This window comes from Ahaetulla prasina, chromosome 4 (genome assembly GCF_028640845.1).
Source record: "Ahaetulla prasina isolate Xishuangbanna chromosome 4, ASM2864084v1, whole genome shotgun sequence".
Taxonomy (NCBI): Eukaryota; Metazoa; Chordata; class Lepidosauria; order Squamata; family Colubridae; genus Ahaetulla; species Ahaetulla prasina.
This window is the reverse complement of record NC_080542.1, coordinates 42,156,580-42,183,625: the sequence shown is the minus strand read 5'-3', so window position 1 is coordinate 42,183,625 and position 27,046 is coordinate 42,156,580. Positions and strand designations below refer to the sequence as shown.

General features: G+C 39.1%; 1 protein-coding gene across 6 annotated transcripts in view; it reads left to right on the top strand.

The window, feature by feature from the left end:
- The window catches only part of JUP (junction plakoglobin), a 77,246-nt gene extending 52,233 nt beyond the window's left edge, over positions 1–25,013 (top strand). For 3 of the 6 annotated variants that reach the window (XM_058182809.1, XM_058182813.1, XM_058182814.1), the window contains 11 exons: positions 966–1,167; positions 1,512–1,656; positions 2,356–2,459; positions 2,783–3,121; positions 4,030–4,185; positions 4,599–4,718; positions 5,604–5,754; positions 6,511–6,632; positions 8,080–8,119; positions 8,677–8,855; positions 12,796–13,823. In XM_058182809.1, coding sequence (XP_058038792.1) covers positions 966–1,167; positions 1,512–1,656; positions 2,356–2,459; positions 2,783–3,121; positions 4,030–4,185; positions 4,599–4,718; positions 5,604–5,754; positions 6,511–6,632; positions 8,080–8,119; positions 8,677–8,822 — 1,525 coding nt within the window. In that variant the 3' untranslated portion in view covers positions 8,823–8,855; positions 12,796–13,823. Of the gene's footprint in view, positions 1–965; positions 1,168–1,511; positions 1,657–2,355; positions 2,460–2,782; positions 3,122–4,029; positions 4,186–4,598; positions 4,719–5,603; positions 5,755–6,510; positions 6,633–8,079; positions 8,120–8,676; positions 8,856–12,795; positions 13,824–19,620 lie in introns of those variants that run through there. The other 3 variants (XR_009155053.1, XM_058182811.1, XM_058182810.1) reach the window with 3 other exon arrangements.
- The last annotated feature ends 2,033 nt before the right edge of the window (positions 25,014–27,046 follow it).

The following is a 27,046-nucleotide window of genomic DNA, read 5'->3' as shown; positions in this document are numbered from 1 at the left end:
GTTATTATTTATAAATTTTAAGGGTTTTAAATTTGTTTGCTTTAAATTTCGGCCATTTATGGATTATGCTTATTTTAAGTTCTTGTTTTAATTGTACATTGTGTTGTTTTTTATAATTTGGCTGTACACCGCCCTGAGTCCTTCGGGAGAAGGGCGGTATAAAAATCTAAATAAATAAATAAATAAATAAAATAAATAAGCAACTAGTTTTGAGTCTTCTGTAACTTTGAATGTTTTTTATTTTTTATTTATTTATTAATCATACTTTTATGCCGCACCATCTCCCGTAGGACTCAGGGCGGTTCACAGGCATATTAAAAACAATATAATAAATAAGCATTAAAAACCCAATTAAAACTAAATATTATCATAGCCAAATCACTAAAAACGGTAAAAACCGGTCAAAAACCCATTAAAATTTAGCTAAAACAATTTATTCTTAGGCTAGTCCAGCGCGCTGAAATAATAAAGTCTTCAGTTCACGTCTGAAGGTCCGGAGGTCGGAGAATTGTCGTAATCCCGGAGAAGCTCGTTCCACAGGGCTGGTGCCGCCACAGAGAAGGCCCTCCCCCTGGGGGTCGCCAACCTACATTGTTTGGTCGACGGCACCCTGAGGAGGCCCGCTCTGTGGGAGCGCACGGGTCGTTGGGAGGCAATCGGTGGCAGAAGGCGGTCTCGAAGGTATCCCGGTCCTAAGCCATAGGACTGATTAAGTAACCAGTTATAAGTCTATGACTATATGCGTCCTTTTTTTTTTTGTTTTATCTGTACAAAATGCCATTTTCTTTAGCCTCTTTATTAAGGCTGATTTGCATTAGGGTCCGTAAGTAGCTAACCAAAATAATTTTATTTTAAACTCTGTGGTTTCAGCTATCTTCAGTTGTAATTTTGGCTGCAACACATATATCCATGCAATTTGTTATGTGTCTTAAGTAACAAAAATCTTCTTTGTTGTCTTCCCACAGCTCTCCAGTGGAGTCAGTCTTGTTTTATGCCATCACTACTCTTCACAACCTACTGCTGTACCAGGAAGGTGCCAAGATGGCTGTTCGCCTTGCTGATGGTCTCCAGAAGATGGTCCCCTTGCTGACAAAGAATAATCCTAAATTCTTGGCTATCACCACTGATTGTTTGCAGCTGCTTGCCTATGGGAACCAAGAAAGCAAAGTACGGACTTGTATTCTAACCTTGAAATATGTTTGGGATGGATGGGGGATGGACTCTGGTTCAGTAATTTAAATTTACCGTTGTTCATAGAATAAGGCAATCATTCTAGTATAGCTAATCACCCCTGTGAGATAGATGACAGCTTATGTGTTAGTTTAGGCACACCTGTGTACATATTTCTGAGGAGCAGGTTTTCTTATTCTGCTGAGGAAGAGCTTTATTTTGAGGGTCATCAGCTGAGGACAGGAGTAAGGGAAAGTACATGATTAAGACAATGAATTGCAATTATCTTGCCTTTGCCCAGAGAAATGAAAGAATGCTATTCTCTATGTTTGTGTCTGCAGCTCATAATTTTGGCCAATGGAGGTCCCCAAGCTCTTGTTCAAATTATGCGAAGTTACACCTATGAGAAACTTCTGTGGACTACTAGCCGTGTCCTCAAAGTCCTGTCTGTCTGCCCCAGCAACAAGCCAGCCATTGTGGAAGCTGGTGAGTGGTGACAATTGAGACAGAACTGCAATCTGATGAGGACAAGTATGGTTAGATTATTATGTAATCTTCTGTAGGCCAATTCCCAGAATTCCCTAAACAATAGAGCTCTTGATGATAATTCTGGGAGTGCAGGATAAGCAAATAACTAGGTAGGAGAAAACTAAGATTCTGTTACTTTAAAGAATCATGTACAATAATTTATCAATATTAGGTGCTAAATATTCTTACAGTGACATATGTAAAACATATTTTTCCTAACATTACTGTTACTTATGTATTTATTTAAATAAATTAATCTGCCTCACAATAAAGCTGAACATTGAATAAATAAATAGAAAACAATATGCATAAATTTGATTCAATGTATATTTTAAAAGAAGATTAACTTTCATTACAGTCAGAAGATAATTCTTTACATTATATTGTCTCTTTAAAAATATATGTTTTTCTACTTCTTTAGCTGCCCTATTGTAGAAGCAGACCAATGAGTAGCCATATAAGTCTTGCTGATTACAGAACAGGTCCCTAGTTATACTTTGTCTTGTCCTAAAAACAGAAAATACATAATGTGTTATTATAATGGAGTTATAATATTTTGAAGAAACTTTTCAAACCATTTAAATTCCACCTTTCCCATTTTCTTTCTTTTATCTTTGTTCAACCATGGTTAATTTTTTGTACTCTTTTTTCCAAAAGGTGGTATGCAAGCTCTGGGAAAACACCTGACTAGCTCCAGTCCAAGACTTGTGCAGAACTGTCTGTGGACTCTAAGAAACCTCTCAGATGTGGCCACAAAGCAGGTGAACAATACTTTTCCCCCACGGTATCTTTTATTTAAATTTAAACTCCACCCAGCCCTTTTTATCTAGTTACTTGAGATTTCTACTCAATAGCTGTTTCTTCGGAGAATTGAAGGGTTGTAAGAGGATTTATCCACCAAATACGTTCTGGCACATCCTGCTGTTGAGCCTTTCCTGACTGTGCTATTGAACCAAAATTAAAGACTGATTGCTCCAATAACTTCATAGTGGTACTATCCTTGTGGGCCTGTCTGGTGACTTCCTTTGTTGACTTAGCTTCTGATGGAGGCAATAATTCTCTGTGCTATTTATTGTCTTTAAAGGAGGGTCTTGATGGTGTCCTGAAGATTCTGGTCAACCAATTAAGTTCAGATGATATCAATGTGCTGACCTGTGCCACTGGTACCCTCTCCAATTTGACTTGCAACAACAGCAAGAACAAAACCCTGGTGACTCAGTCAAATGGAGTTGAAGCCCTCATACACACTATTCTCCGAGCTGGAGATAAAGAAGACATCACTGAGCCAGCTGTGTGTGCTCTGAGGCACCTCACCAGTCGGCATCCAGAGGCTGAAATGGCACAGAACTCTGTGCGGCTTAACTATGGAATTCCTGCCATTGTTAAGCTGCTTAATCAGCCCAACCAATGGCCACTGATCAAGGTACAGTCACAGGGGGATAATAGCTAAGTATTTATGGGCAGACATATGCATATCTATTCTTTTTTTTTTTTTTACTGAAACAGGCTCATATTTCTGACTTGGGCACATTTCAGGGGTGATCACTAGGTTCAGGGAAGTATATCATTATTTTTATTATTATAATTTGGGGGAAATGAGGATCATAGTGAAACTTCTCCGATAAAACTCCAGATCATGGTTACGGTTAATTTTTTCCTCTCTGTGAGAAAAGAATCTTACTAGCATTGATTGTAGAAGACTTCTTACCACATTGAATAATTGTGAGATATAGTGGCTAAGTCCCTAAGCTGCAAACCAAGATAGCGTTACTTTCAATTCACAGTTCAGAGGTGTAGATTAGTTAGGTTAAGCAAGTTTCCTTTTGCTTTCACCCAGCACTTATCTTTAATAGGGTTTTATGATAATACCAGCCACGATTGCATGCGTGCAATAAAAATTGCTTACACAATTTACGTAAAGTACTCTAAGCATATAATTGCATTTCTCCCCCCCACCACATAAATGTTTAGGAGATACTATTAATGAGAATAGTAATCTGAGAGCCATGGAGTGCCAAAATGATGATAGAAGTTTGAGAATCAATCTTCTTTTGTGGAGGAAAAGACAAAAACAGGATGTGAATGAACCAGGATGGAAGGTGGGGGGAGGATAATTCTGTTTGCTAGTCAGAAATGGAATTTTGCAGTGATGTTCTTGTATTTTAGATTTAATTTAATGTAAAATATCCTGGATTGAATTGATCCCTCTCTTTTCTTGTTAGACCTAAATGTCAAAAATCACACACCAAAACTGATTAAACTATTTGAAAGCTTGTCTAATTTTGCATCTACCAATGTTTTGAAGACATGCCTTCTCCTTTCTGCTCACAGGCTACAATTGGCCTCATCCGTAACCTGGCTTTATGTCCAGCCAACCATGCCCCCCTACAAGAAGCTGCTGTCATCCCTCGCCTTGTTCAGCTACTGGTGAAGGCTCACCAAGATGCTCAACGTCATGCAGCTGCAGGCACACAGCAACCATACACGGTAAGAGGAGATAAGCAACTTCTGTTTATGATCTTAATTGGTTTTAGAAGTTTAGTTATTTAGGATTCCTGGAGGGTTATTCAACTGTAATTTGAACTTGATGCCTTCTGAGATGCCTCCTCTGTCTGAAGAGGAGTTCTTTGGTTGAAATGTTAGAAAAAGTGATAAGAAATTGTTTATATATGTCTTGATGAAAGGGGAAGATATTTTTATGTATCTTTTTCTCTTTTTTATTTTTTTACTTACGTTTTATTTATTTTTTTCAATTGTTATTTTTGTTATCTATTTTAATATTTATTTTTTTATTAAAATCATTATAAAAAGGAGGTTGATGTTTTCTTGGGTGTTGGATGCTAGCCTAGGAATGAGCAGTACTTTTTTTCCATTCTTTAACGGTTGCCTTATTTCTTCAGGATGGGGTAAAGATGGAGGAAATTGTGGAAGGCTGCACAGGTGCACTACATATTTTAGCCCGAGACCCCATGAACAGAATGGAAATCTTCCGTCTAAACACCATTCCTCTCTTTGTTCAGGTCAGAATTTCTAAATGGATGGAACTTGTAACGGAGGAGTAGTCAAGGTTAATTGTGGGTAGAAACAGAGAGTTTGATTTCTACAGAAGTAAAATAGTGGATATAATGATTGCTAACAGAATATGAGAAATCAACCATTTTTTTTTTGTAAACCAAGGCTTGTGACAGAGGTGGGAAGCCCATGGGTTCCATGTGATTCTCAGAATATGTAATAATGTATTATTATTAATAATGTAATATCTAAGTAGCAGTGGTGGATTTCACTTACCTTTGTTACTAGTTTGCTCGTACATACGCCACTTCTGCGCATGCACAGAGCATATTTGATGCTGGGCGGATGGGTGGAGCCTCCTGCCGCTGCTGCTACGGTTTTCCCAAACCGGGGCTAAGTAGGTGGATAATTCCCAAAGAGCACATTTCATTTATTTGCTTTTCTGAATATTTAAGTATCAAGGCTTAATGGTGCAGTCCATGAAAAAATTACCCATTTTTGATTTCTTATTTGGTGAGAATTCAACCTTGGTGAGAATTCAGATATATTGGGTTACGTTGACACCCATGACAATGCAATGAGTGTATATTCCTTATTCACTCATGTGTCACATGGGATGATAAAATATAGAAAAGTTGCAATACCTTTGTAATAAATGTAATCATGATTGGCAAGCTTATTCTTTAAAATAGCTTAGTTAAAATTATCAAGGTATTGCTTACTCTTCTCTCAGTTTGCTTTCATTCTTAATAATTTTGGTATATCATGATTAATAGTGACCTCCTGAAAGAGACAAGCACTGCCAATAGAAGACAACTTGAGCATAGATAATTTATCAAGAGGGGACTATTCCCTTGCTTATTCTTATTCTTCCTGTTCATTTGGGGGAACAGCTCCTATATTCTCCAGTGGAAAACATCCAGCGTGTGGCAGCCGGCGTACTGTGTGAGTTGGCTCAGGATAAAGAGGCGGCTGATGCCATTGATGCAGAAGGTGCCTCAGCACCATTGATGGAGCTTCTGCATTCCAGAAATGAGGGCACAGGTAGGGATTGTAGACACATGTCCATGTATTATTCTTTTACGATCATATTAATTTAACTATTGGGTGTACAGTATGTAATTTCCCACAGTACCCAGTGAAATTTCATATATTTTCACACGTTTCCAGGATTGAGAAAAGTCTTAGAACAAATGTTAAAAGAGTGAAATAGGTGAAAGGTGAGCTGGGGGAATAATATAGCGTCTGCCTATTTAATCTGGAAACGGATTGCCTATATTGTAGTTGAACCACTTGGTAGTAACGGTGGTTAAGAATATCACCATCTAGGGGTAAGATTGTAATTTAATTCTAAATAATTTAGAAATCAAATGTAGTCCTCCTTTATATATTCTTTTGTTAGTGTTGGAGCCTAGAGATAGTTATTTTTATTACAGCAAAGGAGTTAATTATATAAGAATTGACTCCAAAAGCTCATGGTCATAGTAATATTAAAGCTCTGGATAGTTTCCATTACCAGGGATTCACTGATGCGTGTCCTCTACTGCAAGAATATTCTAACATACAACTCTTCTCTTAAAAACCTAGAAGTAATTGTACTGTAAAACTAATCTCTAAAATGCTTGCAAAAACGAAAAGATTGTTTTATTATCAGAGATTAGTGGATTTTGTTATAGTATGGAAAAGAAAACTCGAAAATCAATGCCATTCACATACTTCTCAAGGTAGTCAATGCAACAGCTGATCAAAGGCAAGCTTTTTTTAGCTGGCGGGCTAAAGGTCTCTTTCTTACTTCTCCAGCTACATATGCAGCTGCTGTGCTGTTCCGCATCTCAGAAGACAAGAACCCAGACTATCGGAAACGTGTCTCTGTGGAACTCACCAACTCACTCTTTAAACATGACCCTGCTGCTTGGGAAGCTGTGAGTTTTTCTGTTATTTAGATGCCAAGGGATTAGTGTACATGTTCTAAGCCTCTGAACTTAACCTGAATCCATGTAAGTCCCAAAACCAAGAATGACACATGGCAATTCTTCCAACTTGTGTTCTTTATTTTTTCACATCTATAGACTGCCAGACTGAGGACTATCTGCATCTACGGTATACTCTTGAACTACTAGGGAGGGATTGTCTTCATCCTCTTTCTCTCACACATGATATCTGGGATGAGTTGGCCTCTTACTCCTCTGGAATGCAGCCCCTCCCTCCTGGAAATCTACCCCCTTGCCACTGCCACCATCCATTTCACTTCAAAGGCAGAACTTCAGAAATATTTGGGAAGTCAGACATTTCCAGATAACTTCAAACATGCCTAAGAGAGTTCTTTTCAGTTCTGAGAGTAATACCTTTCTGATTTTGTCTGTTACCAGCCTCATATCTACACCTGTTTGGTACTAAAATGGTAGAAAGAAGGATTGTAATTCTTAAAATCTTTCTCCCCAGTTTCTCAGTTCTCTGTCAAAGCAGCTTATTCCTTGATGATAAGGGAACTGGCCATAATTAGAAGGGGACGTGTGTCCTTAAGAGAACTGCAGATATCTGGAATTCTATTTGATATAATCTCCTGAGAGAAAGTTGCAATCTTGGCATATTTGAAGACATCTGGAAATCTGTCAATATAAAACAAAATTTGTGGACATGATTTCAAATTTATCTTAAAGTCTACCTGAATCACTGCTGACTGATAGGTCAACTTTCTTTAAAGTAGTGACTCTTTAACAAAGCGCTGATGAAAACCGTTTTAAGTCTTTATCTCATGCTTGGAGACAATACATATCACACAGAGATTACAATCCGACATCTGTTTTTCATTAAATGCAATACTACTGCTAGTAGCAGTGGTGAATGTTGTAACACCTCTACAAATTTTGACAACAGATAGATAATAACTAAGGGAGAATTTGATTTTTAAAAAATGCCCTACCCTCATTTATTGCTTCCTTTGGCAGTATCATTCCTGGGAAAGATACCAAAGGAGTAGCTTATTGGGATGAGTTAATTATGCATAAAAGAAGACTTAAGCCTTCTGTTGTGTATCATTGCCCTAAGTAAGCTTAGTATCTAAAGCATTGGCTCTAAGGGTAGGTTTAACCATTCCCCATGGAAGCATCATTCCAGGGATTAGCAGACTGGACGTCTCTAGGCTCTCTTGGTCAACATTTGGGATTGCTTGGCTGGGTTCTGAAATTTTTGCTATCCTGCTTACAGGCAATCAGAGTTAATTAGATAATTAAGTTGCCATGGGAAACCAGAGCTCAGTTGCATAGGCAGCATCCTTCAGTAGTGACCTCTTATGGCAGGTTTGGTTTAACTTACAGCCGTTTCAAGTTTATGTCTTTGTTCTGAGAATAGTTGGGTTTCTTTCCACAGGCCCAGAGTATGATACCCATTCATGAACCATATGCAGATGGTGAGTATAGAGGGCTTGTCATTTCAGGTGAGAGGGAGAATAATGATATACAACCAGACTGCTTGGCTAAAATTCCCACTCTTGGGCTCAGCTATTGTTTGTTGAAGCTGCTCATGGATACATGTATGGTAGCTGAACAGGCTGCTTGTGGGAAAATGTATGATAGTTAAATTAAAAGTCTGAAGCCTTGGTTCCCGCATATTCCATGTATGTTACAAGAATTTTTCAAATTCCTCTTTCTCAAACCAAGCGGGCTTAAATCATTTGAAGTTGTATTCTGAACATTCCAGACTGTTTTAATTACTTGGGGACAGACAGCATGCAATGGAATGTCATGCTCAGGAGCAGGCTTCACCAACTTGTTGTAATTCTTATAAATTGGAACTCCAATTCTCAGTATGACAGGGGCGTTCTGAATGAACAAATCTGAAAGGGCTCATTTTGGGAAATTCTGGAGTGATTCTGATTTAGAAAATCATTTTATTTTCAGCTTACTGCTTTGCTTGTCTTGCCAAATATGAGCGATATGTCCCTTTCTTCTTTTTACGCTTCAATAGAATTGGATGGAGGATACCGTGGCATGTATACTGGGGAAATCCCTATGGACCCCATGGACATGCACATGGACATGGATGGAGACTACCCCATGGATACATACAGCGATGGTGTGCGAGCACCTTACCCAGACCACATGCTCGCCTAGTATGTCCCTTGGACATGTTGGGCAGGACTCAAGGTAAAAGCATCTAGTTTAGTGCATTTGGGAATTGGCCAGTTAATGGAAATGAAACCTAAAAGAAGATAAAATGGATGCTTTTCTTCTTTATAACTAAACATCCTTCACACTTTCATTGACCGGCAAAACATATCACTGCTTCCCATTCCAGGGGAAAATAGATTTCTGTCTTGCCTTTCTTTAGTAAAAAAATAAATCTCGATAGTGATTACTCAGTAAATGAAGGACAACTGGTAAGCAAACTAAAAGTCATGCAGGTTTATTACCACCAGAACTCAATGGTTGTGTTTGGTTAGACCAAATATGGGTCCTTTCCAGCTTTTTGCATCTTGACAGTTTCCAATCATATTGCTCATGATTTTCTGAAACAACCTGGTAACCTTGATGGGAAAAATATTACATTTTGAAATAGAACCTCAATTTTCAATGTTTAGAAATGTCCTTTGTGTGTTCTACTAAATATTACTTCTCTTTTTTGTTATTAATGAGTTGCTTCTAGTAGCTGTGAATCCTTGCGGCTGGTTTTCACTTCTGGGTAGAATGAAAAAAGAAAACGTATACACCCATGCATGAAGTGTAGAAACTAGCCAGTGCTTTAAAAAACTGGGTAGAGGGTACTCTTTGTTACTGAGCATACAGACTGGCTGCACTGTTAAGTTCATGCTAAAATAAATATATAATTTCTATTCATCGGAAAAGGTGGAGATTGGAGCATTGCCAGTCTTTTACATTATATATGATTACAATTCTCATCCCCCCTTGTTTGTGATCTTATACAGGGGGGTTCCGCGGACCTTATGGGCATTACGGAGACCTGGTTGGGCACTGAAGGGGGCGTGCCCCTTGTAGAGATGTGCCCGCCGGGTTTCCGTGCATTCCATCAGCCGAGGGCCCAGGGTAGGGGTGGGGGGGTGGCGGTTGTGATTAGAGAGAGTCTAGAGCCGAGGGAGACCACTGTACCTCAGATTGCCGGGTGCGAATCCCTCTTTGTGAGATGGGGTCGTAGGTGTCAGATGGGCTTGCTGATCACGTACCTGGCTCCTTGCTGCGTGACAGCTGCCCTGCCCGAGCTCCTGGAGATGCTGGCTGGGGTGGCAGTTGAGACCCCCAGACTTTTAGTCATGGGGGACTTTAACTTGCCATCTTCCGGCTCATCATCGACGGCAGCTCGGGAGTTCACGGCTTCCATGACGGCCTTGGATCTGACCCAAGTAGTTGATGGCCCTACTCACATTGGGGGTGGCACTCTGGACCTGATTTTCTCTCTGGACAGTGGTTGAGAGATCTGGACTTAAAGGAAATAGTCATCGAACCTTTGTCATGGTCAGATCACTCTCTTCTTCGCTTAGACTTTCTGACCGCCATTCACCACCGCAGGGAGGCGGAGCCGACACGTTGGTTCCGCCCCAGGTGCCTGATGGACCCTGATGGGTTCCGGACGGAGCTTGGGCCGTTTCCTGAGGGTCTGGCCCACGGCTCGGCTGAGGAACTTGTGGCGGCCTGGGAACGGGCCGCGGCGGGGGCCTTAGACCGTGTCGTGCCTTTGCGGCCTCTGACCCGGCGCAGGTCCCAACCGGCTCCTTGGTTTTCCGAGGAGCTGAGAGGGATGAAGCGCCGGAGAAGACGCCTAGAGAGTTCCTGGAGGTCTAGCCGTTCGGAAGCTGATCGGACACTAGTGAAGTCCTATACTAGGACTTACCTAGTGGCATTGAGGGAAGCGAGGCGTAGCTACGCCTCCTCATTGCATCGGCAGATAACCGCCCAGCCGCCCTGTTTGGTGACCCGCTCCCTCCTACATCAGGGGCGGGATGACCCGCTGCAGGGCCGTGCTGAGGAGTTTAACGGTTATCTATACGATAAAATCGTTCAGCCGGGATGGGTTGGACCAAGATTGCGGTGATGCGGGTGAGATGTTCGAGGTGGTCTTGGCGATATTGTTTGGGATGAGTTTGACCCTGTGGCTCCTGAGGACATGGACAGGTTGCTGGGTAGGCTGAATGCCACCACATGTTTACTGGACCCGTGCCCCTCCTGGCTGGTGCTGGCCACCGGGAGGTCACACGAGGCTGGCTCCAGGCGATTACGACCGCTTCTTTGGTGGAGGGTGTCTTCCGGCCGCCTTGAAAGAGGCGGTGGTGAGGCCCTCCAAGAAGCCTTCCTGACCCGCTGTTTTAGGTAACTATCGTCCGGTCTCCAACCTTCGCTGCGGCGAAGGTTGTAGAGAGTATGGTGGCATATCAGTTTCCTTGCACCTGGATGAAACTGTCTATCTAGACCTGCTCCAGTCCGGTTTCCGCCCGGTTACAGCACGGAGACGGCTTTGGTCGCTGGTGGATGATCTCTGGAGGGCCAGGGATAGGGGTTGCTCCTCTGCCCTGGTCCTATTAGACCTCTCAGCGGCTTTCGATACCATCGACCATGGTATCCTGCTGCGCCGGTTGGAGGGATTGGGAGTGGGAGGCACCGTTTATCGGTGGTTCTCCTCCTATCTCTCCGACCGGTCGCAGTCGGTGTTGACAGGGGGGCAGAGGTCGACTCCGAGGCGCCTCACTTGTGGGGTGCCGCAGGGGGCGGTTCTCTCGCCCCTCCTGTTTAACATCTACATGGAGCCGCTGGGTGGGGTCATCAGGGGGTTCGGTGTGAAGTATCAGCTGTATGCGGATGACACCCAGCTGTACTTTTCTACACCGGACCACCCCAACGGTTATCAAGTGCTGTCCCGGTGTCTGGAGGCCGTACGGGTCTGGATGGGGAGAAACAGGCTCAAGCTCAATCCCGCCAAGACAGAGTGGTTGTGGATGCCGGCATCCCGGTACAGTCAGCTTAATCCGCGGCTGACCATCGGTGGCGAGTCATTGGCCCCGATGGAAAGGGTCCGCAACTTAGGCGTCCTCCTGGATGAACGGCTGTCTCTAGAAGACCATTTGGCGGCCGTCTCCAGGAGAGCGTTCTACCAGGTTCGCCTGGTACGCCAGTTGCGCCCCTTTCTGGACCGAGATGCCCTATGCACGGTCACTCACGCACTCGTGACGTCTCGCCTGGATTACTGCAATGCTCTCTACATGGGGCTCCCCTTGAAGGGCATCCGGAGGCTGCAGTTAGTCCAGAACGCGGCTGCGCGGGTGATAGATGGAGCCCCTCGTGGCTCCCGTATAACACCCATCCTGCGCAGACTGCACTGGCTACCTGTGGCTTTCCGGGTGCGCTTCAAGGTCTTGGTGACCACCTTTAAAGCGCCCATGGCATTGGGCGGGTTACTTACGGGACCGCCTCCTGCTACCGAATACCTCTCACCGACCCGTGCGCTCTCACAGAGAGGGTCTCCTCAGGGTGCCGTCAGCAAGGCAATGTCGCCTGGCGACGCCCAGGGCAAGGGCCTTCTCTGTGGGGGCTCCCACCCTTTGGAACGAACTTCCCCCCGGACTCCGCCAGCTTCCGGACCTTCGGACCTTCCGCCGCGGGCTTAAAACATATTTATTTAATTGTGCAGGACTGAGCTAGGTTTTAAATTCATGGGTTTTAATTGGGTTTTATTTGTATATTTTAATTAACGGGCTTTCAAATAAGTTTCTTAATTGTTTTTATTCTGTATTTATATTTATATGTTTTTAAATGCCTGTGAACCGCCCTGAGTCCTTCGGGAGATAGGGCGGTATATAAATACGATTAATAAATAAATAAATAAATAAATCATTCTCTGTCAACATAACAAATATGGCCCATCATATTTTGGTGGCCTGAGATTCAAGAAGTCAGAAGTGGCTGTTTTTTTTGCAGGAACCAGGCAGTCCCCCATATTGGGACCATAAAAGTAGACAGGGCTTATTAGCGGGACAGTGGTCTGACCATTCAAAGCAGCTTCCTCCATCCTAAAGGGAAATCTTGCTTTCCTGTATATGGTGTAAATCTAATTTTCCCTTCCTTTGTTTTTCTTAATCAGCAGATGTTTCCTTAACACAGAAGAGGGCAGCCCCAGTGCTCAAGTTCTGGGCGTTCAGGAGACAGAAGTGCCTGAGAAAGATGATGACAAATTTCTTCCTTTCCTTTTGAGGCGGTTTTATTTTCATGTTTCCCTCCTATGGGCTTATGAGAGTGATTCCCAGTCCATAATCTGTGCTGCAGCTAACAACATTGTAATATTAGCAGTCAGCTATTCTTTCTGCTCTTTCCAGCGATATTTTTTGTTAACATTCACTATAATTTTTTTCTTGCAAATTGGAGCACTATCCTTAAACTGCCATGGGATCCTGATAAGTACTTTTAAACCTATACACTAAAACTAATACACACTGCTAGTACAATGTAAGAGAGAGAGAAAAAATGCATACATAGATTGTGTGTTTGGTGTAGAGCTTTCCATTTGATAGGATTGTATTTGCCTCTTTGTATTTTTAACACAAATCAGAACTAAATCAAAGGAAGAGAAAATGAGAATATTTCTGTTCTACCCTCTCATTTTTTTTACATATTTAACTTTTTAAAAATAAATCAGAATCAGCCATTGGGTGTAAATTCACCAAGAAATAAACAGTTTTGCATTTGTCCAGTTTCTTCCATTTTTTTTAACTCAACAGGTACATTTGTGGATTTGAGACCTTAACCCAAGCAGGTTTTTAATTTGCCATATAAACCAGAATAACTAAAAAAAAATATTAGGTAAACTCTCTTCCTGCTCACCAGACCACCTTTTTCATATTTTTAATCCAGTCCCCCTTTTTGTTCCCTCCCTTTCTCACAATCTTCCTGGTGATTGGTGTGCTCTCTTCTTCCTCCTATTCCCTTACTCCTTTTAATGCATTTTTAAAAGCAGCTCTCAATGTGATGGCTTGAGGCTTCCACTGGAAAAGGGATCGATGTAGCTGCAATTGTATTTTAGAACATTTTATTATTATTTCTCTAAGGGATTTTTTTTTTGTATAGACCAAAGCTTAAAAAACCAACAAAAACAAATAAAATTTTAAACCTAAACTTGCAATGCAAATGAACTACTTTTTTGCGTTTATTTAGTACAATTCGGTTGAATGGGGTGGGGAAAAGGAAGATGCGTAGAGGGAAAGGATTGTGAAAAATGTATGTTCGAGTTAGGTTTACACATTTAAATTTAAGGGAAAGGTGAATATTTTTCCTTGACCCAGTTTTCTTGGAAGTCGTGGGCCTTGAGAGAGAATATATGAGGTTTGGTGATGTCTAAGACCAAATGATTAAATGTTTGAATTGGTGTATTCAATTTTAATTAGAGAGGCTGAAAAGTGAGAGTACACAATTTCCTAAGGCTGATCTGGACTGCAGATGGGAGAAGGAAGAAGAGAATAAAAAAGAAACTATACATTCCTGTGTCCCACTGTTCAGATTTCTTTGAATTCTGTACTTTGATCTTCCAAAAACAGCTTTTATTGAAGTTGTGGTACTAAGCAGCTTTCAACAATGCATTGAAAGCATCCAGCACGTATTTGTCTGAACCTTTTGTACTGAAGACAAAGTTCAAGAGCTTGGAAATCCTTCCGTCATGCGGATATACATCCGCATAGTGGAAAGACTATACCTGGCTGTATGTTGCAGCAGTTAATGTTTGTTGAACATTAACTGGTATACTGATATGTTGCCAACATAAGAAATCACAATTTACCCTTGAAGTCAGGTGTGGAAGCTGTCATGTGATTAGCTAATCCTGCAGCAGGAGATAGCTAGCTTTACACTATCGTAAACCTTTCAACTTCGATTCCCATCAGTAAGTACCATGAGGATGACCAATGGGAAAAGACAATCCTTGACTTCCGGCAGGTTGCTTAACTATTTGAAATTACGACAAGCTCACAACAGGTGTTTTACGGCTTGTAAAGCATTTCTGGCCATCATAAAATGTCTCTCCCCCCACCCCCGTTTCTCAGGGTCATGTGACTACGTTTCAGTTCCTTGGCAACAGACTCGCCTTTACAATGGGCAAAAAATACCCATTTGGAAAAATGGGTTTGCACTTAAAACTGCACTGTTTGCTTCATGGCCGCAGATTCAACAACCGTAGTGATTCACTTAACAACCACTGGAAAAAGTCATAAAATAAGATCTGATCGCATGGGTACCTTGACTTATGACTGTAATGATTTATAACATTAAATCTGGTCCATTGAATTGCAGTCATAAATCGAGGACTACTTATATAGCCTAAAGTAACTGAAGAGCACTCCTATGGGATGTGCCCAACATTTTCCACTGTCTTAATTCCCTAAAGTAATGGGAGGGTAGCTATAGCTCTAAGGCTACATGTATTTCTTTTTGCATCCCTCCGACCTCCTGGTCATAAATGCTCAAAACAACAGCATAATTTCCTGTTATTTTAAGGTGGGAAACAAAAACTGTAGAAGACAGATATATTATAGATAAAACTTCTCAGAAAACCCATTCTGATGCCATGTCATGGGGCCCTAGCCATTTTGTAACTTTTATCCCATCTCCATTTAAGAGATACCCTTATTGTCAAATATGGTTTCTGCCTCTTTTATGTTGCAGGAGCGTGTGACTGTAATCTATGTACCCCAGAATTCTGCATTGATTCAGGTGTGCCACTGACATGTAAAAGCTACAAAATATATATCGGAGATGAAAATGAAACTCTGTGGATAAAGTTCTTTTGTGTAGCTTCCTTTGCAATTTATCTCTTCTCCATAAACAGTTAGTTATCCTGTCCTATACTTCTAAAATCTGTATCATGACTTCTACTTTGGTTCCTGACACTAAGCAAGTTATTCTTTAACATTCCCAGTTGAGCAGACATCTTTCTCCCAATGACAATGAAAACATTGAGAGTAGAGAAAATGTTAGCAAGTTTGTGACAACTGCTAGACTTGTATGTTAAAAATCCCATTGAATGTGCATTGGATAGGAGTCAGTATATAAGAGCAGTCTTCTCCTAGGTTAATTGTGTTTGTTGCATAAACACTGCAATATCAGTTTCCTACATCACACTTGATTATTTAAACAAACTTTCCCAACGTTTCCAGATATTTGGGAATGAAATTCATAACCTCCATTATCAAACATGGTGGCCGAAAATTCTGATTTTTTTTCTAGCCCTCCCTCCTACTTGGACTATGTAAATTATGGAATTTCTATGATGAAATAACTATTTTCACCTAATGATCATAACTTTCTCCGATGTGATGAGAAAGCAATCTCTTTTCCCCCCTCCAGATTCTTTGCCTTTCTCTACATTTAGCTTAACTCTCAGTGTTACATAGGTCAAAAGGTTCTGTAATTTTCTAGGAAAGAGAAAGTATCAAACATCAACCTAGGCAGAGTTTCAGTGTTGATACTATACTTCTACATGACCTGGTTCTCTCGGAATAAAGTGTAGGGAAGTAGACCTTTATACTTTTCCTCAGGTTTTTATTCCTCTGAGATTCATTCTTTGGGTCTACTGGAGCAAATTGTATTTTTAATACCATCCCGCGAGCCACTAATCTTTCTAAATGACAAATGAAAGGAGTCAGGATCAAAGGGATCTAGGAAGCAAAGTTGCTTCTGTATAATCATTGCCATCCAATGTCAAGCCACTTACTCTCTCCTGCCAGCTTACTGGTGTGAATTAAATTTGATTTTCCAGAATTAGATATGGTATAATCAAAGAGGAGGAGGAGAATGTCAAGATGGATAACAGAGTAAGGGAAGATTAGAAGAAATTCAGGGTTTTCCTTTCCAGCTACGGAAAAGCTACTTAAAAGAGATCATAATGCTGACTAGGGTCTTTTCTTAATTTTTATCCATCATGCTCCACAAGTTGCAACTTTAAAGAAAACAAGAAGAAGCAACACAGTAGATCTGAAAGCAATATTTTCCTAGTTATTTTGTCTACCAAAGAATCATGCTGACATTCTGGCTGCATAATTATTAAAACCAATTTTAGTTTTGATGTAACAGTCGGCTTCTTTTCTACTTTTATGACTGCCTGGAAAGAGAAATGAGCAAATTATAATTGTCAGATTGTTAGATAAGATTTTGGAGAAGGGAATACTTTTGTGTTATTCTTGGCTTCTTTTTGAATATATAAAATCTACCCAGTGATTGTACTCAGAGACGGTTACAAAATTCTAACCCTAAATCTCAATTACATGACAGTATTATTACATTCAAGTTGGCTTGTGGCTAACTTAACTACCGAAAACCCACCATTGAGATATTTGATAGCAAATGGGAGACTTCATTTATTTACAATCTGCTTAGTTATAACCAGCCCTTAGTCAAAAATGACAGATTTCAAAGTTGTGACGATGTCAGCAATTTGGAGGTTCCTCAGTGTAGAGTTTTGTTTGTTTTTTAGAATCAGTGTCTTTCTCTTCCCAAGGTAAACTCTTATTCAAATGATAAGACCTGAAGATGTTTGTATTCACCTGAATTTATCTTCAGCGTAGATTTCAGCTTATGTTAGGGTATGCTTCTGTTACTTATAGGCAATGTTTCCCAATATCTGCATACAAAAACAAAAAACATTTTTTTTAAAAAAAAATCTTCCTCTTCTGTACCACCAATAACAGGAGCTAATATGAGAAATTTGAACAATCTAGAACATTCTACTTATGGAAATAACCCACAATCTGTAAAATTGGGAAATTACAAATGTTAGTTTTACAATTATGTTATATTTAATATAAACGGGAAAGGTGGGGAATATGAATTAAGATTCTTGCAATGGTAAAAATGTTTTGGGAATTAATTTACTTGTGTTAATTTGAATATCATAGTATTCCATCTTCAGTGTACACTGGATGATTCAACACTAAGAGGTTGTTTTTATGTAATGGAACTTTTTCATAGTTCAACACCTCTATTTTATTTAATTTTTTTTCAGATGTGTTAGATGACATACTATAATTCTGTAATAGTAGTGAGTTTATTTTATATATGGCTAGCTGGGGTAAATTGTCTTTTCAAAGTCTTTGGGTTAACTGACTATTAAAGCTAGTATAATTGATTGATAGATTTCTTACATTTTAAAGGAAATATTTTGCCTGTACAATCTTATTTGACAATCTAGTTCTGTTTTACAAGTGCAGGCAAAAAAGTTCCTACATGCATGATGTTGAACAGCATTGTGTCTATAATCATTGGAAAGTTTTGTTTATGGTGACCATCTCTTGATGAAGTATCTATTAGTGAAATTCATGTTCATGCATCATTGCCACCAGTTGAAGAAGGTGGAAATGCAAATGAATTGTGTGCTAGCACTATAATTTGTGAAAGAACATGCTATAGCAATTTTGCTAAAAACTTTGTCTCATCAAGAGAGGGTATCTCCGTTAGTTCTTGTGGGGAAAACCATGGTTCCCAATACTCCAAAGAATTTCTCAGCCTTGGTCATTTTAAAATATTCGGATTTCAATTCCCAGAAATCCTCAACCAGTGTGCTGATTGTTGAATTCTGGGAATTGATGTCCACTCATCATAGAGGGACTAAGGTTGAGAAACATTGCCACTCACGTCCATTGGAACTGATAATCGGATCCCTGTGCATCCTGCTCCCCATTGTGGAGATATCTATTAATCTCATCTATTAATTCTTCACCATTGTCTGAAGTCCCCATTGTGACATAGCTTTGCTGTAATTGGCTGCCTATACCTTGGTTCTTGAGATGTCTGCATCACAAAACCAAGGAGTTGTGTTGAGGAGCAAGAGGGCATTACGCCAGGTTTCCCCATATGCCTCAGATTAGTCCTGGTTTCATTGGCAGCTGCATGAAACAATTGGAAGATAACATATTTTTTACAAATTGTAATATTCCTGTGACATAATGTATTCCATAAACACGACAGATCAGCAAGAATGCAGACCTATTTGTTGACTTTCCCACTATGTCCTGACAACAGTAATTTATAGCTTTATCCAGAACTGTCCTGTGCATGCATCAGTATGTTTCTCTGCCTCTTGTTCTAACTTGACTTGCCAGTTATTACCTTCATGTTCTCACCTGAGCAACAGGTCTTGTCAGTTTCATTTAATCAAGTGACAGCAAGAGAAATAATTATTTTTGACGCCATCAGCAATATGTTATCTTGGCTGAATCAAGATGCTTCCAGTTTCTGTGCAAAATATGTTGAAAAGGGCAGTTCTAACATTCCTGGATCTGGCTCAGCCATCTTGCTGTTTCTATTTCTGCTCCTATGGACAGACTAGAAATTAAATGGAAGAAACCTCTGAGCTATGTATTCATTTTCCACTTATTCAGTTGTGTTGTTCCTATAATTTACAAATCTCTATGTTTGCAAATCCATCTATAACTTAACTATTTGCATTATTTTTCCTCCTCAGGTGAAACTGAAATATAACTTCCATTTTACTTTCTATAAGCATATCTTTTGTTTTAATTTTGTACCCCTTTTTAATTAACTGTCACTGGTCTATAAAACAGGATTGGTCACTGTATATTTAAGCCTGATTCAGCTATTATGTAAACTTTGGCATGTGAAGCATAACTATCCATCACTTTTCAAAGCATTGTTTAAACTTGTTGAGGTAATACAGTCATCTCATGGAGGAGCCTGAATTTCCATCTCTGGATTTGGAAACAGTTGAAATGGTGCCATTATTTCAGAATTTTATCTGACTGTGATACGAATTGTAATAGATATCCAGATAACTTATTATTATTATTTCAACAACGTTCTATAATGTTCCAGTTATGTTTGCATTACTAACAGAATAGATATTTGATTCATTGTACTCATTTGATCTGAGATATGTTCCAATAAGTGTGATATTTTTACTATCTGGTAGGTGAGCCTTTCTCAACCTGGTGCCCTTGGTATATATGGGATGTCAAATCTCATAATCATTAACACAGGCCCCATCCTTGGTGTTTGGGAATGATGGGAATTGCAGTCCAACCCCTCTGGTGAGTACCAAGATGGGAAGGCTTCTGTAAGTCCTGACACATGAAATTATTGTTTTGGGTTGTTGTTTTTTTACTTAGTCTTAGTATTGGATTCACCACTAGTTGATACTGATAGTGTAAAGGTACAGACAGTCCTCAAGTTATGACCATTCATTTAACAACCATTGTAACTTGAAGTTACAATGACATTGAAAAAAGTGACCCTACAATTGTCCTTGCATACAGCTGTGGTCCCTATGGTCATGTGATCAAAATTTGGTTGCTTAGCAACCCACATGCACTTATGACAGATGCAGTGTCCCAGGATCATGTGACCACCATTTGTGACCTTCCAGGGACTTCTGAAAAGCAAAGTCCATAGTCAGATTTGCATAATAATCACAGCAAAAAAGTTGTAAAATTGGCTGTGACTCACTTAACACTGCTTAAGTGAGCAGAAACAGCAGAAGTTACAGTCCTAATTATGGTTGTAAGTTGAGGATTATCTGTAAATTGGTTTTTGAACTATAATCTTGTAATGGATGCTCTTAAGAAATTCCTTGAGAAAGGCAAAAAAAAAAGGACACATTTTCTCTGGAATATTGGTTCCTGCATAGCATGCTGTTGCCACACAGTGGCTATTTTGAAACATAACATTAAAAATATATCAAATTCTGGAGTCTGAGCTTGGAAGATTTTGAAAAGGATCTAAGCAGCATTACATCGGGTGAGCAGCTGAGTTCCAGCCCATTTAAGCCATTGTAAAATAAGTTGGAGAAAAGTGTATAGGAGCACAGCTTATTTGAACCCATTTGAGATCTAAGCGACTTAAATCACAAAGAATGTAATTAATTAATGAGTAAGAGTCGTCCTACACAAAACTCTTTCCATAACCAATCTCTCCAAAGGATTTTCAAGCCAGAAATGATGATGATCAATCAATTGTTGTCTTTCCTGGTGACCTATGGAAGATGAGAAGAAGCAGAGAGTATCATAAACTCATTAGACTGTCCAATAAGAGAAGGCAGAAATTGGCATTCAGTTCCTGCCCTCTGCTTATGTCTTAGCAGCTTCTGGAAAAACATCCTCCTTGCCCATGTCTCCACCCAGAAAGAAATAAAAATAACTACTACTTGTTTCTGGTAAATGTGACATTCACTTTGCAAATTTATGAGCTCCCTGATCATCAAGACTTCACATTTCTTGCCAATAAATTCTCATTGAAAGCTGTGATGATGGCAGGACATTGCACTGTTGCAACTGGAAACTTTTTCAACAGCTTCAACATACCACCATTATCTGTGCTTGGAAAGTGTTGAGAGAAATGACTCACTTAAGACCAAAGGCCGGGAGATGAGATGAAGCAAAATTTTGCATAGACTGCTTATATAAGCAAGGAAAATCAAGCCAGTTTCTTACCAAATCGTGAAATTTGCTACAAGAATATGACTGAATTTATTGCTAAGGCATTTATAAAACCTACAGAAGAACTCCATGGAAGAAGCAGGAGCACCCCAAAAATAAGAAAACAGTGTATATCACTCTGCAGAACCCAGCAGCATCACAGATTTAAAAATATGATTTGTCAATGCCAAAAGCTGTGCTATTACTGAACCAAAAGAAACCTCCTTAAATGCCAAGGGGGAACAATGTGGGAGTGTAGCAGTTCAGTAACAGTGCTGGATTAGCAAAAATGTATGAATAGAAGACCCTAAGGTGGCCTCTAACCCATTTTAATTTTGGCCTATATTGTTTTTTGTAATAAATGCACTAGCAATAAGCAAGAAGTCTGAAATTTGATTCCAATCAGAATGGAATAGTGAGAAAGTGTGGGATTCAGCTGAATACTCAGCAATACATCTTTCTTTACTAATTTTCTATTTTGGTTCTGATTCAGCAACACTTTTTGTTTTAACTTGGATAATAGCTTAGGCAGAAACGTATGTTAAGTATGAGCCAACACACTGCTGTAGCTGCCAAGAAAACTAATGCAGTCCAGGTTGTATAGAGGATTAGTTTCGGGATCATATGAAGTGATGGCACCACTTTATACTGCACTGGTAAGACCACACTTTAAATACTTCATCCAATTTGGATCACCAAGATATGAAAAGATGTTAATCAAAAAGTGCAGAGAAGAGCAGAAAAATGATCTAGAGGTTAAACCATATGCTGAATGATTGAGGGAACTAGGTATATGTAGTCTAATAAAGAGAAGGACTAGGGTGAAACAAAACCAGTATTTGTGGAGTTGACACAGAAGAAGGGCTCAACCTATTTTCCAAAGCACCTTACTGCAGGACAAGAAGAAACAGGTGGAAGATCATTAAATAGAGATCCAGTCTAGAACTAAGGATAAATTTCCTGATAGTGAGGACAATTAATTAGTATAATGGCTTATCTCCAAATGTTACAGGTGCTCCATAACTGGAGGTTTTCAAGAAGAGGCTGGACAGAAATTTGTCTGGAATGGCAAAGGAAACTTATTCTATGTTCTATATCTAGTTCTGTGGAAAAAAATATTAGCTCCTATGGAATTTTCTAAGTTTTGAATTATTTTGGTACTGAATATAATAAGAATAGTCATTGTATTTTTGTAAACAAAAAATGGGGGAGGTCTTGTTTGTTTTTTGGTCTTCTGAAAAATGAATAATTCTAGAATAGTCTTCGTTTCTGATTACCCTTCACAAAAAGTATATCTAATTCAAATATCAAGGCAAATTGAAATGACATCAATTTAGAAATTGACAATTCTTTTATCAATGAAAGTTTGTCCAATTTAAAGAGAATTGAATAGGAGGGTAGGATAGGTAGGATGCATGAGCCTTTCTGTCTACTTAAAAGCTGCCTAGCTAATTCTAAAGATGAGAAAGTGAAGAAAAAGAACGGAGGGATCTGCCTATCAATGCAGAACATCATTTTCTAATGACAACAACCATCATCATTTTAAGTTTGCATATAGAAATTTGAAATCTCCTGCAAATGTGTGCTTTATTTTTTCCTTTTTCTCAGTCATATGTAAGTGGCTGCACTAAAGGTAAATAGGTCAAATGACCTGGCAGTTTAATGGATGGTTCCTACTTAGAAGATGATATATATCAGGGTTGTCAAACTCCTGGCCCATGGGCTTGATGCGTCCGGAGCCGGCCATGCCCATGCCTGGTTACGTGACAATGCCATGGCAATGTGAGTTTGACACCCCTGTTATATATGAAATTTGATCTTGAGGTCAAGAGAATGGAGACACAGTAGAATTAGTGTTATTCAAAAAGGTTAAGCTGGTAACTGCAATGGTGAAATTGAAACACTGTCCATTTTATATATGTGATTCACATAAAAAAGAGATTGTTAGCATCATTATTGTTGCCACCTTGAAATTTTTGACTATAGCCTGCAGACATTTCTGATCACTTTTTGAAACAAATAACACCTTGAGTTACTTGTTAAAAAAATGTGTGATATAAATAAATAATTCCTAACACAGAAATCATGCAAAAAAGTTGTACTTCAATTATGCCACTGACCAGTTTGAGTTTGGTTTACTGTTTTTATCCTTTTTCTATGAGTGCCAAGAAACCACACTGGCTCTCCAGAATTTACTGCAAAAATTTGGCAGGATGATAGAGCCAAGCCATTCTTTTAAGTGTTCTAGTTCTTGATTTAATATCTCTCCCCCCCCCCAGTTTGGGATGAGTTCTGCTGCTTTTCTTCCAGACCTTGCCTGTATGAACCTTGCCCACTGCTACATTCAAACCACCAAACAGAAAACCAGATGTTATGGCCAGCCACTTAAAGGTTGTCCATCTTTTTTATTTTAACTAATTGCAGGCTGTCTACCACCTTTCAAAGTTAATAGTCTACACAAAGTCACTTAAAGTTATATGAGCAATTATAAGTAAAAGCACAACAAACATTACTTTACTTCTCTTTGGGCAGCTGGTGAAAAATGGTTGGCTATGGGAACCAAGGAAGCCATCTACTTTGGTGGTGATGGCTAATGGATTTTTCCATATTCACTGTTCTTCTTTCTAAAGTTAGGGGAGAAAGATTAACCACTTTTGAGGTAAAGTTCAGTTTGTTCAGAGTCAATAAGGATTGCAATTTAAATGGACTATATTTCTAAAAGATAAATCCATTGTCTTTGTTTCTTTCTTTTTTTTAATAAAAGGACCTCCCTCATTTTTCTTAAGAAAACTTCAGTATTCATTAGGATCCACATGAAACCCTTAACAGTAAAATATTCAGTGTCAATATTTTGCAAAAAAGAAAAAGAAAAAAGAAGGAAAAGAGGGCAATATACATTTTCATAGAAGCAGTTATACTTTTGCATGAACTACTTAGCAAACTTAAAGACCAAATTAAAAACAAAATGAAACAAAAATTCTTACTGATTCAAAACCAAAATAGAGAGTTGGAAAAGAAAAACAAGCAGATCTGAGTACCCGCTATATCCCAAACTTTGTAATAGGTGGAACCTAATTTCAGATCTCCCTTTACGATGTCCAGGGCTAAGATATTTATTACCAAAAACAATACAGATCCAAATTGAAATGCGCTGGAAGTAAACTTAAGTCACTTTGTCCACAATAGTTGTGTTGATTCAGCATTGTCACTAACTTGTTGTGTGCCCACATTATTCCCTTTTGTCATCTTGCAATAGGATTGTTGTAATTCTTGCAAATTTCAGCTGCACTTAATAGCATTAAAACTTCATCTGCAACAGCTTATGTGTTTGATGAATGTCATGTTACATTACCCTTCTTAAATTTTCAGAGATTATTCTTTTAATTTACATGCCTACAATATCGACATTAGAATATAAATGTATTCTTTGTGCCCTTCCTGTGACAAAAACACTGATATTGCAACATTGGAAAGATAAATGTAATGACTCCTTTTATTCAATGGACTGAAGACCTGGTTACATTTGCAATCTGAGTACTTTGTCTGTAGAAATAGAACTTTGCATAGCCAAGTAAAATGAAAGATGGAACTCAGTTTTACAAAATGGAGTAGGTTAAAGATGAATGATAGTTATATAAATGTATTGGAAATCAATATATGTGTGCTTGAATATTTACATTAGATAGGCATCTATAGAATTGTAACTTATATTGCAATGATATACTTTGTTTTTTCTGTTGGTATTTTTCTTTTTCACTTCTAAAAAAAATGCTTTTTATGCAGTTTATTTTCTTTTTTTTTGAGAATATGTATTTCCATTATAATTATAACTTTTTCTTTTTTGTTATTTTAAAAGAAATAATAAATAAATATTAAATCATTGATATAAGAAGTGTGCTGGCTGCTGGTGTTTTTCTGATGGAATACTTGATGCTTGTCAATACCTATAAAGCCCTATATAACTTAATGCTTGGTATATTATCTGCCTAAGTAGAGTGACCAGAGAATATCTGTGGGAGGTTCCCCTGCTTTGAAACAGTTTCCCATCTAGAAACAAAAGTAGCCATATTCCAAAGGATAGTGAAACCTGGCCCTCTTAACATGTTTTTCTGGAGGTTACTGTATGCAACAACATTCTATGTCGCATAGAATGATCCAGTTCTATGATTACTTTGTATCATTATCATATTGTTTATATCACACTTGGTTACTGTGTCTGCATTTTCAGGATTAGTTTGTAAGATTGATAAATCTTATAAATGACAAAAGGGGTTTCTTTAAATGTTATACCATAGTTTGTTTGTAATCATCGTGTGCTGAACAAACTATATTGACCAGATACATATAATATCAAAGTCATACGCCTCCATATCCGGCACAGGTACCGGATATGTGGTACCTTGCTCAATAGTAGTAACTGTGAGAGGGATCTTGAAGTCCTCGTGGACAACCATTTAGATGTGAGCCAGCAGTGTGCAGCAGCTGCCAAAAAAGCCAACACAATTCTGGGCTGCATAAACAGAGGGATAGAATCAAGATCACGTGAAGTGTTAATACCACTTTATAATGCCTTGGTAAGGCCACACTTGGAATATTGCATTCAGTTTTGGTCGCCACGATGTAAAAAGGATGTTGAGACTCTAGAAAGAGTGCAAAGAAGAGCAACGAAGATGATTAGGGGACTGGAGGCTAAAACATATGAAGAACAGTTGCAGGAACTTGGTATGCCTAGTTTAATGAAAAGGAGGACTAGGGGAGACATGATAGCAGTGTTCCAATATCTCAGGGGTTGCCACAGAGAAGAGGGAGTCAAACTATTCTCCAAAGCACCTGAGGGTAGAACAAGAAGCAATGGGTGGAAACTAATCAAGGAGAGAAGCAACCTAGAACTAAGGAGAAATTTCCTGACAGTTAGAACAATTAATCAGTGGAACAACTTGTCTGCAGAAGTTGTAAATGCTCCAACACTGGAAATTTTTAAGAAGATGTTGAATAGTCATTTGTCTGAAATGGTGTAGGGTTTTCTGCCTGGGCAGGGGGTTGGACTAGAAGACCTCCAAGGTCCCTTCCAACTCTGATAATAATAATAATAATAATAATAATAATAATAATAATAATAATAATGATATTGTTGTTGTTGTTGTTATTATTATTATTATTATTATTATTATTATTATTATTATTATTATTATTATTATTATATAAATTAATGCAGTTTTCAAATATATGTAAAGCCTAGTTGACTTGGAAAGTCAGACCATCTATACTTGCCTGGACATTTGGTGTACAATTTTATTTATCTATTTGTAAAATTTATTGGTGCCCATCTTACTACATGGTAACTCTGGGCGGCTTATAATATTAAAAGATAAAACTGTACAAAAGCTAATGATAATAAATGCAGTGCTATAAAAATCAACCTAGCTAAAATGATGGAGAGGGAGGGAATATGATGAGAAGGGGAGGTGATGTGATCTGTTGTTAATCTACCAACCACCCAACCTCATTGAAAACCATTGGAGCTCAAAGTCAACTAGCTGAGCCAGATCTTTAAACTTTAATGGAAGGTTAGGGGAGTTGGAGCCATCTTCACTTGGGTAGGGTGTTCCAAAGAGCAGCTTCAACTGGAGAAAAGGTCTCCTGGACCTCACTAGCCTGAATATCCTGTCTGACGGAGCCCATGGCATGCCTCCTCTGCTGGCACATCTGGGGCAGGCCAATTCCAGTGGATGAGGTGGTCTCTCAAATAGCTTGGACCCTTGCTGTGAAGGGCTTTAAAGGCAATTACCAGCACCCAGAAGTAAACTGATAAAGCAGTTCGTGGAGCAGCGGGGTTACATGGGCCATACTTGGGACCCCCAAAACTGCCCACTCCACTGCACTTTGCACCAGCTGTAGCTTCTGAATGCTCTTCAAGAATCAAAA